The sequence below is a fragment of the Trachymyrmex cornetzi genome, unplaced genomic scaffold (assembly GCF_001594075.2).
Source record: "Trachymyrmex cornetzi isolate Tcor2-1 unplaced genomic scaffold, Tcor1.1 scaffold83, whole genome shotgun sequence".
In the NCBI taxonomy this organism is placed as follows: Eukaryota; Metazoa; Arthropoda; class Insecta; order Hymenoptera; family Formicidae; genus Trachymyrmex; species Trachymyrmex cornetzi.
Window position 1 is genome coordinate 4,703,813 of NW_017300169.1, and position 15,998 is coordinate 4,719,810.

A 15,998-nucleotide genomic window follows, 5' to 3' on the forward strand; every position below is an offset into this window, starting at 1 on the left:
TACGTGAACATTATATTTTAAACATATTTCTCTCAGTCCTTTCTTAAAACTTATTTGATTCTTATGGATAGATCTCACTTATTACATAAAGCCTACATATGTATTCTTGATTTTCATGACTTCGAATAAATTCTTGCAACATGTTGGTGAGGAAGATCTAAATAAAAGAAATGCTACTATCTTTAAAAACGTTTACATCAAATACATCTCGCGATCCCGTCAGATTTCTTATATCATATGAGGTGTTGGAGGTATTTATACATTCCGGTTGTTAAGAGAATTGGCGATGGTAATACTGGATTGAATGTTGGTGATTTGGACGAAGGAACGGGTAGAACAAAGATTAAGAACAAGGATAATTAAAAAATTAAGAACTGAAAAAAGAATCGAAAAAACCATAAAATTTTACCAGTTCCGTTACGATTTCGATATTGTAAACTTTACAAAATTTGGATACGGTTTCGGTTTCGGTTCACTAAAAAAAAGGTTCCGAAACAGTTTTCGGTTCCGATTTCGATTTAGTCCGGCTCTCTGATTTGAGGATGTGTGTGGATTTTAGTGTTCTTACCGAGAATACTACTTCTTTTCACTAGGATCTTTTTTTTATGTAGTCTGATGTGTTCATGACTACTGTTGTATCGCCTTTATCGATTGAAAGCACGATGATATTTGTATCCTTACTCAGTTCTTACAATTAGAGGAAAAATCGCTCTAGTGATATTGGGATGATGAAGGTTTGACTTTGGAAAGGATGTTAGTTACCTGTCCGCGAATGCTATTCGCTTGCTCTGATGGAAATCGATATTAATTAAACCCCTTAGAATTTAAAGTTTAAATCCCTTAAAAAGATTGGATAAATTTTGAGAAATTCTAAAGACCAAAGACCTCCTCAATTCCGCAAAAATAAATATTTTGCTTTTGCGAACAAGTATACACTGGAAAGACGACGGGAGAATGGTTAATCTATGGATGAAAGAACATCAACGTGGACGTCAGATTAAAATATATCACATAGTTAGCATTATCAGAAGACAACATTGAGAAAGGATACTAAATATTGTTTAATAAAACAATTACGCCATCACTATTATTATACTTTCCAAGAAAAGCTATAGAGATACAGAAATATCTCAATAACTTAAAGAGAGTTAATGACTATAACATAAGTAGAATAAAGATCGTTCTCTCTGTCGTCGAAGATATATCCTTTTCTCTGCTACTTCCATTTTACTTTCCCCCTCTCCCCCTTCTATTTTTAAACAGCGTAGATATATATATAAAGGGGGATCCCTCGGAGAAGCAGCTCAGACTGATCTTTGCCCTCATGAAGTGAACTGCAATGTTTATGTAACATTGGCATTTTAATAATGGATTTCGATACAATCCGCAAAACGCATGCTTTTGTATAAAAAATTCTCGTGGAAGTCTCAAAAATAATACATATAGTAATAAAAGGTTATTTAGATCAAACAAATAAATTTATTCGAAAAATTTAAATGTACAATATTAATAGGAATTAATTAGTCAAGTGACATGTTTCACGACAGATTCGGTTTCTGTATATTTATTTATTTGAACGAAAACGTTGATTCGTTAAAAGTCGAGATTCTTTAAAATGGAAGTGCAGACGTAGCTGCAATACGAGTGAATGCATTAGTGATTTTCCACCATTATCAGCGATAATTTAGGAATCTCGAAATAGTCTGCAGGCATTTTACATTTCTTATCATCTCGTGATAATACAGTGAAACGTCATCGGGATTTTGAGCAGTCTTAGCGAGATTCATAATTTGCAATTACAGTCGATTTTCCTCCGGGTTTATACAAAACGATGCCCGATAAACTTCTGGCTTTGTATTAATAATTTGATGATAAAATTATTCCATTTAAAACTTCATAAAATTTTGTCATGGAATATTCTGTATATTTTCTCATAATTTATTTATAGTTTGTTTACTTGTATTGCAATAGTTTATTTATAATTTCTTAAAATGTAAATTACTTTATAATTAAAATGTTAATTCACGAAAAAATCTTATTAATCAAATGGAACAAATGAGACAAATTTTTGAGTTCTATTCTTACAAGATTTCGCGTGATATCGATTAGTTTATAGATTTGTTGTTGCTTCTTCCTTCGTCTTGTATCTGTTATTGATCCTTCGTGGAAATGATCGTTAATTCGCGGCGAATTCGATGGACGTGTCGAGTGTCGACGCTGGCACATACAGTGAGTGCAAAAAGTATTGATGCAGAGAAAATATTTAAAAAAAAATCTTATTTTTAAAAAGTAAATATTATTCAGCGAGAAATGAGTCATCAAATTGATGTCGAATCAATATTGATACTATGATTCAACACCAATTCGACGTCGATTCGACGTTCATTTCTTGCTACGTAATTAATAATTTATTCATAAAGAATAAAATAGACTGTATGTTTCTTAAAATTATATATGTACCAAAAAGATGTGTATTAATTATCGAAAATATATCATCTATAAAATAAGCGAAAATAAAAAATTCTATTGTTTGGATGCTTAAAAAGTATTCGTACAATCGAGAAATTTAGCTTCTAGAATCAGGAATACAAGGAGCGAAGCTCGTTTTTTTATGTTAGAACAGAATATGTTTATTGTATAAAATTGCTAAGTAATGTTTATTGTTTACAAATAAGACTTTTTTTATAAAAAATTTCCTTGTACGAATACTTTTTGCTCTCACTGTATGTATATTATACACGTGGATTCTTGTTGCTGTTGCATCGTCACGACACAGTCCGGATATGGGACAGAAGAATGATTATTAAGGCGCTATTCATCTCTTCAAGGTATCTTTGTGACATGGTGACGATGACTTTTGCGCATTCGAGCTAACCGGAGAAAGTCCTTCGATTGGATTGCAAACGTGTATTGAACGAACGATTGGAAAAAGGCAAAAATAAATTTGTGAAGTAGAGATTCTACAAAATATTATGAAGAAAAATTATGAGAAAAAATATTAATCGACGGTCTTTGAATTAATCTCTAATTTTAAGTGAATATATAATATATCGTTAATTATGTAAAATCATTGAATAAATATTATGAAATATAAAATTTATAATTTTTGTAATATTTTTCTCCATTTATGTATGTTTGTATCAGTTTCATGCTACAAATTAAATTAATTTCTAGTAAAAAGTTTTATAAAAAATTACAATAATATATAAATATTCAAATGATCCGTTTGTTCTTATGCATCAAGTACACTGTATTTTTGTTTGATCATACATCGATTTTTACTTACAGTTTTTTCATTTTTGTCATAAGAATTAATAAAATTATTATTTAAATATATTTTGTTAAAAATATTTTTATTAAAACAATATTTTTAATGAAACTTCTATTTATTTATTTATAAAAATATTCCTTTTGCTTTATCTACATATATAAAATTTTAATATAATAGAAGAGTTAATGATATCCAAATGCAATTTATTTATATATAACAATAATTTAAAATCTTTTTTCGTAACATTAATCGATTTATGTAAATTTGTATGATAACGTGGATCCTAAATAGTTAGAGAGAATCAGGAATAGGATCGATTTATCTCAATAACGTATCGGTATTTCCTGCTTGAAATCACTCGACCGCCCAACGGTTTATATTGGAAATTTGACCCGCATGGCCTGTAAAGGTATCTGCCTACGGCAATTCGTCGGATTAGCGATAACGACTCTTGTACGACTCTACTACGACTCATATTTGATATATCATAGTCATTCTAAAGAAAAAGAGAGAGAGAGAGATAGAGAGAGAAGGCAACGCGGCGACGAAGCAATTGCGCGCGACCTCCGCGAGGTGTAAATATCCGCGTTACAACGGCTCGCAGATAAAACGCGACTCACGCACTACGCACAACGTGTCTTCAATGTCGCAGCACATGTGTAGTCACTTATCTACCTTATATCCCTGCGCCTCGATATTCCAACGTACAGTTATTGCTATTCGAAAAATTCGCCCGAGAAATGCTGCGATTTCACAGCACGACGTTACATTTTGTCCTTAATGTTTGAACACTACTTTTTTTTTTCTTTTGTGTCTCTTGAAACGAGAGGGGGCCACGTTCACTCATCGATAATGTAGTGGCTCCATCCCGACTATGTAGATCCTGTGAAGCCCAAGTTGTAAAATAGATCTTTAGTACAGCGGGCTCGCTCTTACGCCTCTTTGCCAGTATATTTATATAGTAGATTTAGCGTTTTTAACGGATTGACATTCTTTGCGATTTTTTAAGTCATGTAGCCCTTTTCTCTTTTATTTGTTAATCACGACACGTCATACCAATCTCTCTCTAGTATCTCCTTCGGCCCTTACAGATTGGCTCCCGAAGATGTGCTCCTGCATCGACAGCAGCTCAACGCTGCCCAGTAACCGAGCCGCAAGCTATGAGCGGCTTGGTTCCAATCTCACGATCTTCGAACTCAACAGCACGATGCGAAGGAGTCGAAGAAGTGACCAGGATATGATAGACAGTGAAAGACAGGTATGTATTATCTTGCGCTTTAAATATTACGTTGTCTGTCTTATTATTTCTTGATTAAATGTTACTCATTCACTACACAATGACACAGCTAAAAAATTAAGTTTTCCAGAAAAAAAAAAATAAGTTGAAATATTTTATAAATTACTAAAATTTGCTAATATTAATTTCGAAATGTAATTTTGATGTAATAACTGATTGATTATAGAGGGGAATAAAAGTATGTATTTTAAAGTATATTTCACTTTTTTCTTTATGTTTCCATTGTTTATGTAAATAACTAAAAAATGATAGTTTTATGTCGTTATAACAAATATGTGATGTGTAGTCAGAAAAATCGAGGAAATGAGTATAAAATAGTGAATTTTTATATTGTGTTTAATTTACGTAAGTGGAATCTACGTATTATGTTGAAAAATGAAAATAAATATAATAGAATTCATAAATATGACGCAATAATTAAAGTATAATACAAATTTTTCTCATATCTTTATAAAACAAAAATTTATCATTGATTTATTCATTTATGTAAATTTATTTGATTACAAAACAAAATATAAATTATATAAAACAAAATATTTATAATTTATTTACGATGCAATAGATAAATTAAAAGAGGTTTATAAGAGAGAAAGACTGCGAATTAATTTAATTTGATTAATTAATTGAATTGTATCCAATTCAATTCAATTGTTTATTTAATGAATTTAATGTCTTTTCAATGTTTATTTAATTAGGAAGAATTGCGGTTTTATAACAACGATCATTCTTTTACGACCGTGGTCGTGGAGAAAAATCTACGAACGATCGACCTGTGCGAGTTGCTCAAAGTCAAGAGGAACACGATCGGCGCAGCCTGGTCGATAATCGAAACGTGGCCGAAACTGGGAATCGGTATGTAATAATATAAACATAACGAAAAATAATATCGTAATGTGTGATATTTCTGTCGCGATTATTTCAAATGCCTATGTATTCTCTCGGAAATGTAGTTAACAATCAATCAATAAGTATATTCTATGCTTCGTGCTCACGTGCGAATAGCAATGTGTCATCGACCATACTTCTAAAGTCTACGATTGTAACGATTACTCGCTATAGAATGTTATTCGTGAAATTGTTAGTTTTTCATTAAATTTTTTTTAGAGAAATATGAAAATATTCTGTACATTTTGATCATAGTATGTATTATGTATACATGTACAATTTTATATTTATATTATTGGAATGCATGCGTAATTCATACAAATGTGATGAACGTATACCCAAACATAATGGATGGAATTTACAGAATTAAACGTTTAATTCGATATATATATATATATATATATATGATTATTGCGTGTGATACACTCGAGAGCTATTCAAGAATTCGATAACAAATAATTTATTTACAAAAATATCAGCGCGTTCGTGAAAGACAGATAATTCGTTAAAAGTTCGAGGCATATCAAGCCGAAGAGAAGCCTCAAGGTGAGTCAATGAGCCTCTAACACAATGAGAAAACTTCAGTCGTCTAAATTTTCTCTACGACATCGACTCGGAACGAGATCGGAAATAACGTGTGCATGGTGAGGGGTAAAGGGAGAAAAGAGGAAAGGGGTTGGAGAGGCCGTAAAGACGGCACAGAGCTCTATAATGCAACCGAGAATCAATAGCGGGCGAAACCTCCAGGAGCTTGGTGCAGGTCAGAGACGCGACTCGCGGCTGTGTCTCCGTACGGAATGTTTGTTTAGAGATCCGGACAAAATGTCAGGCTATTCTAGTCTAATGTGTTTTCCATGGAATCATTTTACAAATTAATTGCATAACAAGATCTGCACTATAACTATAAATCCTTTTTATTAGAACTTATTTAAAAGTTTTAAAATTAATTTTGCTATAAAAAGGAACAAATATTTTAAAACTAGAAACATTGTGAAGTATTATTTTCTTAAAACAGATACCGATTTTTAGGATAATACTAGGATATTCAAATACTATTCGATATAATTTTAAAAAGTCGCTAAATATATTACTGCGTTGATATTAGCAACACAGCAATATATTTGTCACAAATAGGATGAATTATTCTGTTGCAGAGCGTACTTTAGAAGATCACGAAGATATACTCGCTGTTCATAGGGAATTGGAAATGTTCGCTTCCCAATACGAAAGGAGGTTCTATTTTAGTCAAGACTTTCTGAAATATGAAGTGTTCATCAAGCCTGTGGTAAGTAAAAAAAAATAGAGAATTTTGTTACCTTGCAGAAAAAACTGCTTTTTTAATTATACATTTCTGAAGAGCACGTGTTCCCAGAAAATAATCAAATTTTTGCGTTCTTTGTTATTATCGCATCAAAAAGTAAATTCTACTCAATCTAACCGCGTTAACTTACCGACTGACTGAGTTTACCAGTTAAGCTATAGTTCCAGCTGCGTTTAGATAACTACGAAGTACTGCCGGCTCTAGATAAAATATCCTCGATTTTACCGACCAATTTTTGACTAACATTTGATTTAAACTTGTATACTTATTTGTTATATTAATGTAATTACATTTTCTAATTACTCCATTCCATAAATATATATGTAACGTTTGTTTGTCGATATTGTATTTTAGCGAAACTATAGTTTTGTGGGTCTGAAATGTCGGTAATATTAGGAATCTACAATTATCTTCAAACTCAGTTGATAGTCAAGAATATTAAATATGAACTCGGTCGATATTTTAATACTTTGTCGGTATCTCTGTGAATATTGTCGGTACGAGAGTATTCCGCGTGTTCCTCTAGCAGATCTCTCGTTTACCGACGAATCGTGCGGTTATATTCCAGAGAAGTTTCGAAGAGATTGTTAGATGGCACAAGAAACGCTTTTCCGATCGGCGATGGGGTATGGGGTCTCAAGGATTCGGTAGTATTGATTGGAACATTCGTGTCCTGGGATTTTACAGGATTGAGCATGCAGCTCCATTTTAAACTCAATGCATCGAGATTGTGTAGGCAAAAAATTTCAATAAATAAATAACACTTTGTTTTTACATTTCGCAGTTATCATTTTATTGGGTCTTGTTAATTAGAAAATGTTAATTTTTATGATATGTAAAGAGATACCGATTTATTAGTGAAGCTTCGAAGTTATTAAGACATCATAATTAATACATTTGAACTGATATCAATTAGCAGTTTTGAAATTCAATCAGTTTGGGTTCATAAATCTTGTAGTTTCGCCGATGATTGGCCAATTAAGGAATAACGAACGTAGAAATTGAACACTCGTAATCGACACTCTTTGGGGAAATCTCGAGACTTTTTCTTTTCCTTGTAACGAGAGGGAGATATTCTTTGCGCATGTGAATGTACATATATGAGTGTTTGTGTTTCCATCCATTGAAATCTTTAAAAAGATTCTTAGGTAATGCGTGTGTGTTTATAGAACTGCTTTTCGAGATACTTGCGGGACGAGATATATTTATATTTCCTTTGAGAATTCATTCTTGTCAATTTTAAAAACGATTTGAAATTTAGTTTCCTTGATGTCCGTCTTCAAATGTAAAAGTTAACAGTATATATAGATATCTCTACAATTTTTTTGCAGCAATTTTTTCCTCCGGACATGATTACGTTTCCCAGCGGGGAAGAGAGGGGCACATTTACCGAAGCCGAGAGTGCGTTAAGGGTGAGTACACGTGTGATTTCCTGCCAATGCGATCATCACGAATGTAAACCGTGCTGACTGAAAAACGGCAAATGTATGTTGCTCACGCTCATGTTGCAGAATTACTTGTTACGGGAGGACAGTGAGTGCCCGTACGTATTCAGCATGGTGTGGATGCGAAATGCGAGTTCGAACGGTTGGAAGAAGATGTACATGCTACTTCAAGGCCGGAAACTCTACACGACAAAGAAGGTAAGTCCTTTTGTCTCGCGAGAACCGCGGATTGTATTCTCGGGTTATTTTTATTCCGTATTTAATTCGTCGTGTGCGGTTTTAAACGCGTATATACATATTGACAGGCTTTTGGCCGAGGCTATACGGTTCTCTACTTACTTTACGACTTCGAATATGAATCATAAGCTTTAAATGTTTCGCGGCGAAAGAATTACTCAGCGTTGTTAGCCACTCAATTCAAACGCGCGCATTATCTACTATTTTGCGGCTACGGGCTGACGTCTTGGAATACGGCGGAAAGACGTCGTTACATAAAGAAATACTGCTTCTCAATGTTAATAAGTGAACACATATTCAGCTTACGTTGATTAATACGTTAACATGAAGTGATGGTGAGTTTCTCTTCTTTCCTATGCTCGATTATCTTTATGCGATCGCAGTAGAAAATACAATCTCGCTACGGAGATCGGGTTCTTACTGACTCATCGTCGGTGAAACGTTCTTTTAAAGACCAAGTAAGCGATTCCTAGACGATAAACGATCGTCAGGCTCTACGTGCATCAGCGCGCGTAGTTCTCGCAGGTGTTAACACTTTTCTCAAGGACTTCGCGGTGCCGTCCGTTACGGATGAGTCACGACACATCGCTGGCAATTTATTTGTAAGCCATTAAGCGACATTAACATGTAACAGCTGGGACGCTTTCTTAGCCAAAAGTATGACACGAGAAACACGCCACAATCTTCCTTTTTTTACGACCGAAGTAAAGAGGACAGCTTTATTAATAAAAATTGCTTGCATAAACACAACATAAAATTTGTGTAGCAAGTTTTTGTGGCTGTTTAATGTTGATGTTTATTCCATTCAATTTTATACGCGATGCAACGTAATAATGTGTTTAAAAGAGACCCGGACGGGGATCAGCTGACAGGGATAACGTTATTCTTGCCTCATTCGCGAAATTGTCTTACGATGTATTTGATGATAATGTTGATCCGACCCAGCTATCAAGTCAATCCATTTGCATAATTAATACCATGCGATATGCGAAGGTAACGCCTTCGTGGCTTATTCGATAACCGATATATATAAGGTAGTCATTTTCGAGATAATCATAGCTGCTAGTTAATGTAGACGATGATTCTGAATTCAACCTGTAGGCGGTGGGGTTGTTTTAAAATTAATTTAATTCGATTATCGATTTTGCGCGTACAACCGGTAGCTCGCTGTTAAAACTGACGCGTCGAATGGTCGTTTGGCGAACACGCTTCCGAGTTGCGCGTCATTAATCGCCCAGCAGTAAAGCCAGAATCATATCGGCGGGCGAGCGATTATCCGAAATATCGCGCGGATCCTATAGAAAAAAAAATCCATTTGTCACGCATGCGTAAAATGTCGAGTGAGTTATGACCGCGATCGCTTTACGGCTGGCGATACATCTAGTTAAATAACGATAGCGCGACGAATAATTACAGACGCACTCGTGTACATAGCGCGACCGCTCGTGAAATATTATCACTGAATATTCTACCGTTATTTGCGTACATCAGTGCTTCGGTTTACACATTTATTAACGTATATAAGCGATACACGCGCTATTCAATAAAAGCACTTAATGTGGTTTCCGTTACACAGTCACATTTGCAAATCAATATGTAAAGTTCCGGTAAAGAATGCAACTATTATACTGAGAGAAAAGTTTTTGTGACTAGGTGTTTGTGACTATAAATACACGATGCGATAATTTTGGTTACTACTGCCATAATGTTACTCATATAATATAATTATAGTTCTATAAAAAATATAATTGGCACAAAAATGGCTGTGTGTCTGTAAATATAGTTATTATTACCATAACAATTGTTACAATTATCATAATTTACACAATTTATAGCCGTTTTTAGGCCAACCATACAAAATTTAGCTAGTCCAAAAATTATTATAAATTATGGTTAATTATAGTAACTTAAATCATTTTTATATGATAATAGATAATATTATATACTTTTTTTTATATCAACTATATATACTTTTTTATAAAACTATAAATACAATTATATTATTACTAACGTTATAGCAGTAATAACCATAATTATGGTATGTAATTATAGTCACGAGTATCATAAACGTCTCTCTCAACGTAATCTAATTTACATAGCATTTTCGATTTTTTCATTATAACGTAGAGTTACCTAAAAAGGAGTTGTGAATTTTAATGGCCGATATTGTATGGTCGCAATTATTTAAAGAATCCTTTCGCGAGGTATACGCGGGAATACACGCCTTCTTCTCCCTTTTGTCACGCCAAGAACCGGCTTAAAATGCAAGTTGATTGGCTTCGCGTCCGCCATTGGCGCGTAAGAACATGATTTAATTATTTCAAGCATCGTCGCTTTCGGCGATACTGATATCAGTGGCTAATATCTCGACGAAAGCGTTGTTCCGTAAAAAGCCACGACTCACTTCATTGTTACCCGCTTCGCTTCGACACCTCGGGACAAGTCCACAAGTACATCATTATTACAACATGCGATATAATCTCTCGGTAGAGAGAGAAAAAAAGATGAGGCTTATGTAATAACAGGGACTCGACGAATTGCGGTACACTCTGATGAGACCGCTCGCGTATCGCAACTCGCAAGCTTATCGATCCTCGATTACGGCAACCATTACATACAACGACACGCCCCGCGAATTTCGCAGCTTTCTGCAAATCGGATTTTTCTCGTAGATACGGTTTCCCGTCGTGTATTTCACGACGCTCTCTTCTTTTTAGGTTGATGTTTCGATATCGCTTTATTTCCTTGGTGATCTTTTTCTTTCTGCGAAGTCTAGGATCAATATTCATAGTTCAACATTCTCATTTCAAGATCGTCTTAAGTAATGTCTTAAGATGTTACTGTGACCCTTTGATTGGTTCGTAAAATCTTAAAACTGCATTTAAGACAGTCTTGAATATAAGAATCGTCTATGAATACCGACCTAGAGGAAGCTCCTAGTAGGAGCTTATTTCTGAAAGTGAATTTAGAAGTTGAAATTTTCTGAGTTATTCGACGGACTCAGCTTGTCCGAACGAGGGTTAATTGCTCTTGAAAAGTTACTCAACTATATCTTTTCTCAACTAAAACGCAGTGGTCTCGCGATTATCGATACTCGTCTCTGTGTTCGTCATTATTACGCTCACTCGATGGATTCTGTTTTTGCATAAATGAAATTTTTATATTAATTTTCTTCATCGTCGTAATTTTGATATTAATGCCCGTTTCCATCAATGTGAATTAACTCTAATCTCGATTCAACTTATTTTTCATTTTTTGTGCTTGTTTCTATTAATGTAGTTTAATTTTAATTTCCGTTCAACTAATTCTTCATTTTTTTTAATTCTAAGAATTAGAAAAAACTGAAGAGTAAATTGAACCAAGATTAAAATTAATCTACATTGGTAGGAACAGTCATTAGTATCTACTTACTTCTTAAATCGAACCGAGATTAATGTTAATCAGTATTAGTAAAGATGAGAACATAAATTAGGTCCAGGCCAAGTAAGAGAACGTGAACAAACACGAACGAACAACTTGCTTCAATGAGCGCGAACAGTGCAATTCATTCGAGTTTATTCACGCTCGTTTGCTTGATTTGAATCCGGTTTCAAGAGAGGAGGTTCACAATGCGAACGATAGCTATTCGCACATGCGGAAGGAATATTAAGAGAAAAGTATTTGCGACTATAATTGCATGGTAAAATAATTATGGTTAGGTACTCTATTTTTATAGTTATTACTACTACTTAGTATTAGTAATGATAATTATATTTATAGTTCTACCAAAAAATATATAGTCGGCATCGAAAATGACTGTAAATTATAGTTAAATTATGGTAATTGCAACTATTTTTTTCTCTCAGTGTATCGGGCATTGTATGGATATTTGCAGGCACTCAATTACAATCGCAAATTACACTGCACGCACACGGAATTCCATTGTTCTTGGAATAATTGTCTTATTCGTTACTTCTAACTCAACGTGTAGAATCAACTGGCAGGAGCACGATGCGAAACAGTGTTGAATTAATTAAAAACGAATAAAATATAGAAGAATTCTTCTGTAAGAATTTTGTTCGTTTTTCTGTATCTTTATGTAACTCTTTAAAAAAAGATTTAATCTTGAAATAAAAAGAAAGGACGAAGTGTAAGAAGAGGTACACTTCGTATAAGGTGTATATAGCTTCTCGTGGACGCGTGAAGGATGTTAAACGTTAGGAAACGAACGAGAAAAGGGACTTCAGGATGAGGTAATAAAGAAGAACGCGACAATTGTGCGAGCAAAGAGCCGGGAGTACGAGAGTAGGTACCAATGCTAAATAATACGGCTTTGGGGGTGCCGTGAATAATCCTTACTAACCTTAGCATTCGCACCGCTATTTCGGTCCTCCCGACTCGAATAATTTATGAACTTCTACCGCAACGCGCCAGCCGACGGCCTTATCTCGAGCTGGTTGAAACTCTCCCGGACACAGTATATATCCGCTTCCTCTTAATTTCTAGCTCGCGCACTCCGTTCCTCGGGGAGATGTCATTGAGAGACCTTACCGAGGCTTTAACGTTAGGGCATCTTTTACGACGGTCGTTCGGTACGCGGCGGACAAGCCTTGTTTATTGTTCTTCGCGGACGGCAACGTATCAATGGGAGTGCCGCATGTAATATGCAGATTCAATATACGTTGATGCACTTTGGGGGCTTTGAATAAACCAACGTGTTCGCATCGTGTTTTTATCGCGCATATAATTTTAGAGATGTCGATTTATCTTCTATTCATTTTATACTCGTCAGATCATCAGTTTAGAGTTACAGTGATTATACCAAATGTAATTTCCAAATAAAATAATTTTTCTCGCATTTATACTTTGTTCAAGTACGTCGATAAATGATAAGCATCAGATTTCGCAGAAGATAACCGTGAACATAAATGTAACCGTGAATCATCACATCATATTACATGGTTACATCTGTTATGTCTATAAATTGTATAAATTGCTTGTATTGAATAGGAACTGACGTTTATGTCCGACTTATTGAAAGTCGCGCCGATGTCCGTTTTTATTGCGAGGTAACTTTCGCAACCCCGATGCGCTCATCCTCCGGTATTACCCCCGCAGAGCCCGATCTCGTCCCCGCCAACCCCCTTTTTCATTTCCTCCCTCGCAACAGCGGGCGTGGCCCCGTTATCGCGGAAACGTACCCGCGACGGCAGGATAATTCTCCATCCGCTACGTACGATCAATTTTATCGGCAAAAAACTTCCAAGCGAGAACGATCCGGGGGGAGAAAAATTGCTTGCGTTTTCTCTTAGAAATATAAATACTCTTTTGCCTGGGCTATCGGTGAGCTAAACGAGTTTCGTTACTTAACATAATTGCCGTGCAACTGTCTCGAAGAAGTGTTTCGCACACGAATCGACAAACGAGGAAAAGTAAAATTGCCAGCGAGGGGTTAGGAGGACGGGATCGTATTTTACGACCGCGACGGTCCACTCTTCCAATTTGTCTTTACTTTCCTCTGTAAATTTATCGTAAGTACGGTAATTGCATTAACACGTGATCCGCAGTGTGCCGTTAAGTTTCGAAGGAAATGGCCAATCGTAGAAATCTCTAGAAAAATATCGCGAGCGCCGTGTCAGTTTTTCCAATATCAAGAGTTAGCAGGAGTGTTAATTTAGCAAAATATTTGATAAAAAGATTGCTGTCGAGAAAAGAGAAAGGGAAAGAAAGAAAGAAAGAACGAGAGAGAGAGAAGGTTGGGAAAAACTGACGCCAGTGTCTTCACCAATGTAGATTAATTTTAATCTCGGTTTAACTTACTCTTAATTTTTCTAGTTCTAAAAATTAGAGAAAGATGCAGAGTAAATTGAACCAAGATTAAAGTTAATCTACATTGGATTGCTGGAGACGGGTATAAAGCTGTATTAGTTTTGGGCGCTGTAAGTTTCATTCTCTCTTCATTCTGCATGTAATGAACAATAAAGATAGAATGAAGCTTACAGCGCGTGAGGGCACAAAGCGAGTGCAGCTTAAAGCTAAGGCTCTCCTGAATTTCATTTATTTCTGAATTGATCTTTTTGCATTACAATACACACATGTTTTGCTATTTGCCACAATCTTTTTTGAGATCTCGTGCAATGATACCCGCGCTAGACAATGAGATTATGTAATGGGATAGCTAATCCTCGGGGCATTCTCCCGTCACCCGTCAACCCGATCGACGTCACAGAGCCTTGACGCTGTCAATCTCGATTTACACGTAATACCATCCGTGCGCGAACGCGCACCGGCAACGGGCCGATGGATAATTTCGATCAGCCGATAGTGGTACGGTCGCAGGAAGCGAATTGGATTCAAGGTAATCACTGGTTGCGATATGTATAGTCGTAATTAGTTACGTAATAGTCTGATTTCATGGTGATATACTTACATGCATGATGTCTTTTAATGCGTGTTTCTGTAGGAGAAGCAAGAGTGATGGCCGCTTTCATTGCTGCGACGTTAACGATCACAATTGTTCTTGGCCGGCATTACTTACGCGTTACTTACACTTTGCCAAGAAAGATGATCACCGCTCGCGTTACTCTGCGTTTACTATGCCCTCCCCTTTCCTCCCTGTTTCTGTGCGGTCATAAAGAACGCATTTCGCAAGACATAAATTATGGCGTGCGATATTAGCGTTAATGTGCCCGTCGCACAAAGCACGGCGTTGCGTTTTTAGTGTTAGATACGGACGTCGTTATCTTCATTATCGCCGATTTTCCCGACTCGTTTGTCTCTATTCTCATTACGTGGAATATATATTTTTCTTGCATTATGTGTGTATCTCAGAAACGAAGAGCGATTCCGAGTTTATATGAATATGTAGATTTATTTTTAAACTCTTAGTTCTTTTAAATACACTTTACTCATTAACAGTAGAAGCAAATGTTTCTTGCTCACTAAAAAAAACCAAGCGCATAAATTACTATGAAAATAAAAGAAATGATGAGAAACCAAATATTTTGTCAGTGTATAAAAGACGTAATTATTGAAAAGTTAAAATATTTCAGAATCTTATCTTTTACACAGGAAACATAATATCAATCTAAAAAATAGAAACGATCAATAATGATCGCTCGGTATTTGTGTTTAAATTATAACTTCTGTTTTTTTAAAATGTTTTTTTTTTATTTTTGGGTGTTGTATTACCAGGCTTATACACTCGATTGCACCATAATAAACGCGTTGGGTGGTGTAAATGTAATTCGATATAACGGTTTGTGCAAGTAAATTGTCTGCGATAGCCGGGGGTATACATTGTGCGGTGTACATCGGCCGTACGAAGAGATACTTGGTGTACTTTGTCTCCAGTCACGCGCTGTATAAGATCAGTGTCCTGTCACGGAACCCGGAGACCTCCATTGTTCTGTTTATCGTCTCATTCGATTCCTAGGTCCCCCCCGGACCGTAACTTCGGGCCACGCTTTTGGTCCATTCACGAAGTTTTCCGCAGCTTCCGTCGTAATCGAAGTTTCGGGCGTAAACGAAGGCGGGGTGGGGTATCTTGTATCTCACGGGGAA

At 35.6% G+C, this 15,998-nt stretch overlaps 1 protein-coding gene across 2 annotated transcripts in view; it reads left to right on the forward strand.

Annotated features, from left to right (window-relative positions):
* LOC108768841 (growth factor receptor-bound protein 14) overlaps positions 1-15,998 on the forward strand; it is a 349,214-nt gene that overhangs the window by 117,163 nt on the left and 216,053 nt on the right. For both annotated transcript variants that reach the window (XM_018519476.1, XM_018519477.1), the window contains 5 exons: positions 4,363-4,529; positions 5,264-5,420; positions 6,608-6,738; positions 8,106-8,186; positions 8,286-8,417. In XM_018519476.1, coding sequence (XP_018374978.1) covers positions 4,363-4,529; positions 5,264-5,420; positions 6,608-6,738; positions 8,106-8,186; positions 8,286-8,417 — 668 coding nt within the window. The remainder of the gene's footprint in view (positions 1-4,362; positions 4,530-5,263; positions 5,421-6,607; positions 6,739-8,105; positions 8,187-8,285; positions 8,418-15,998) is intronic.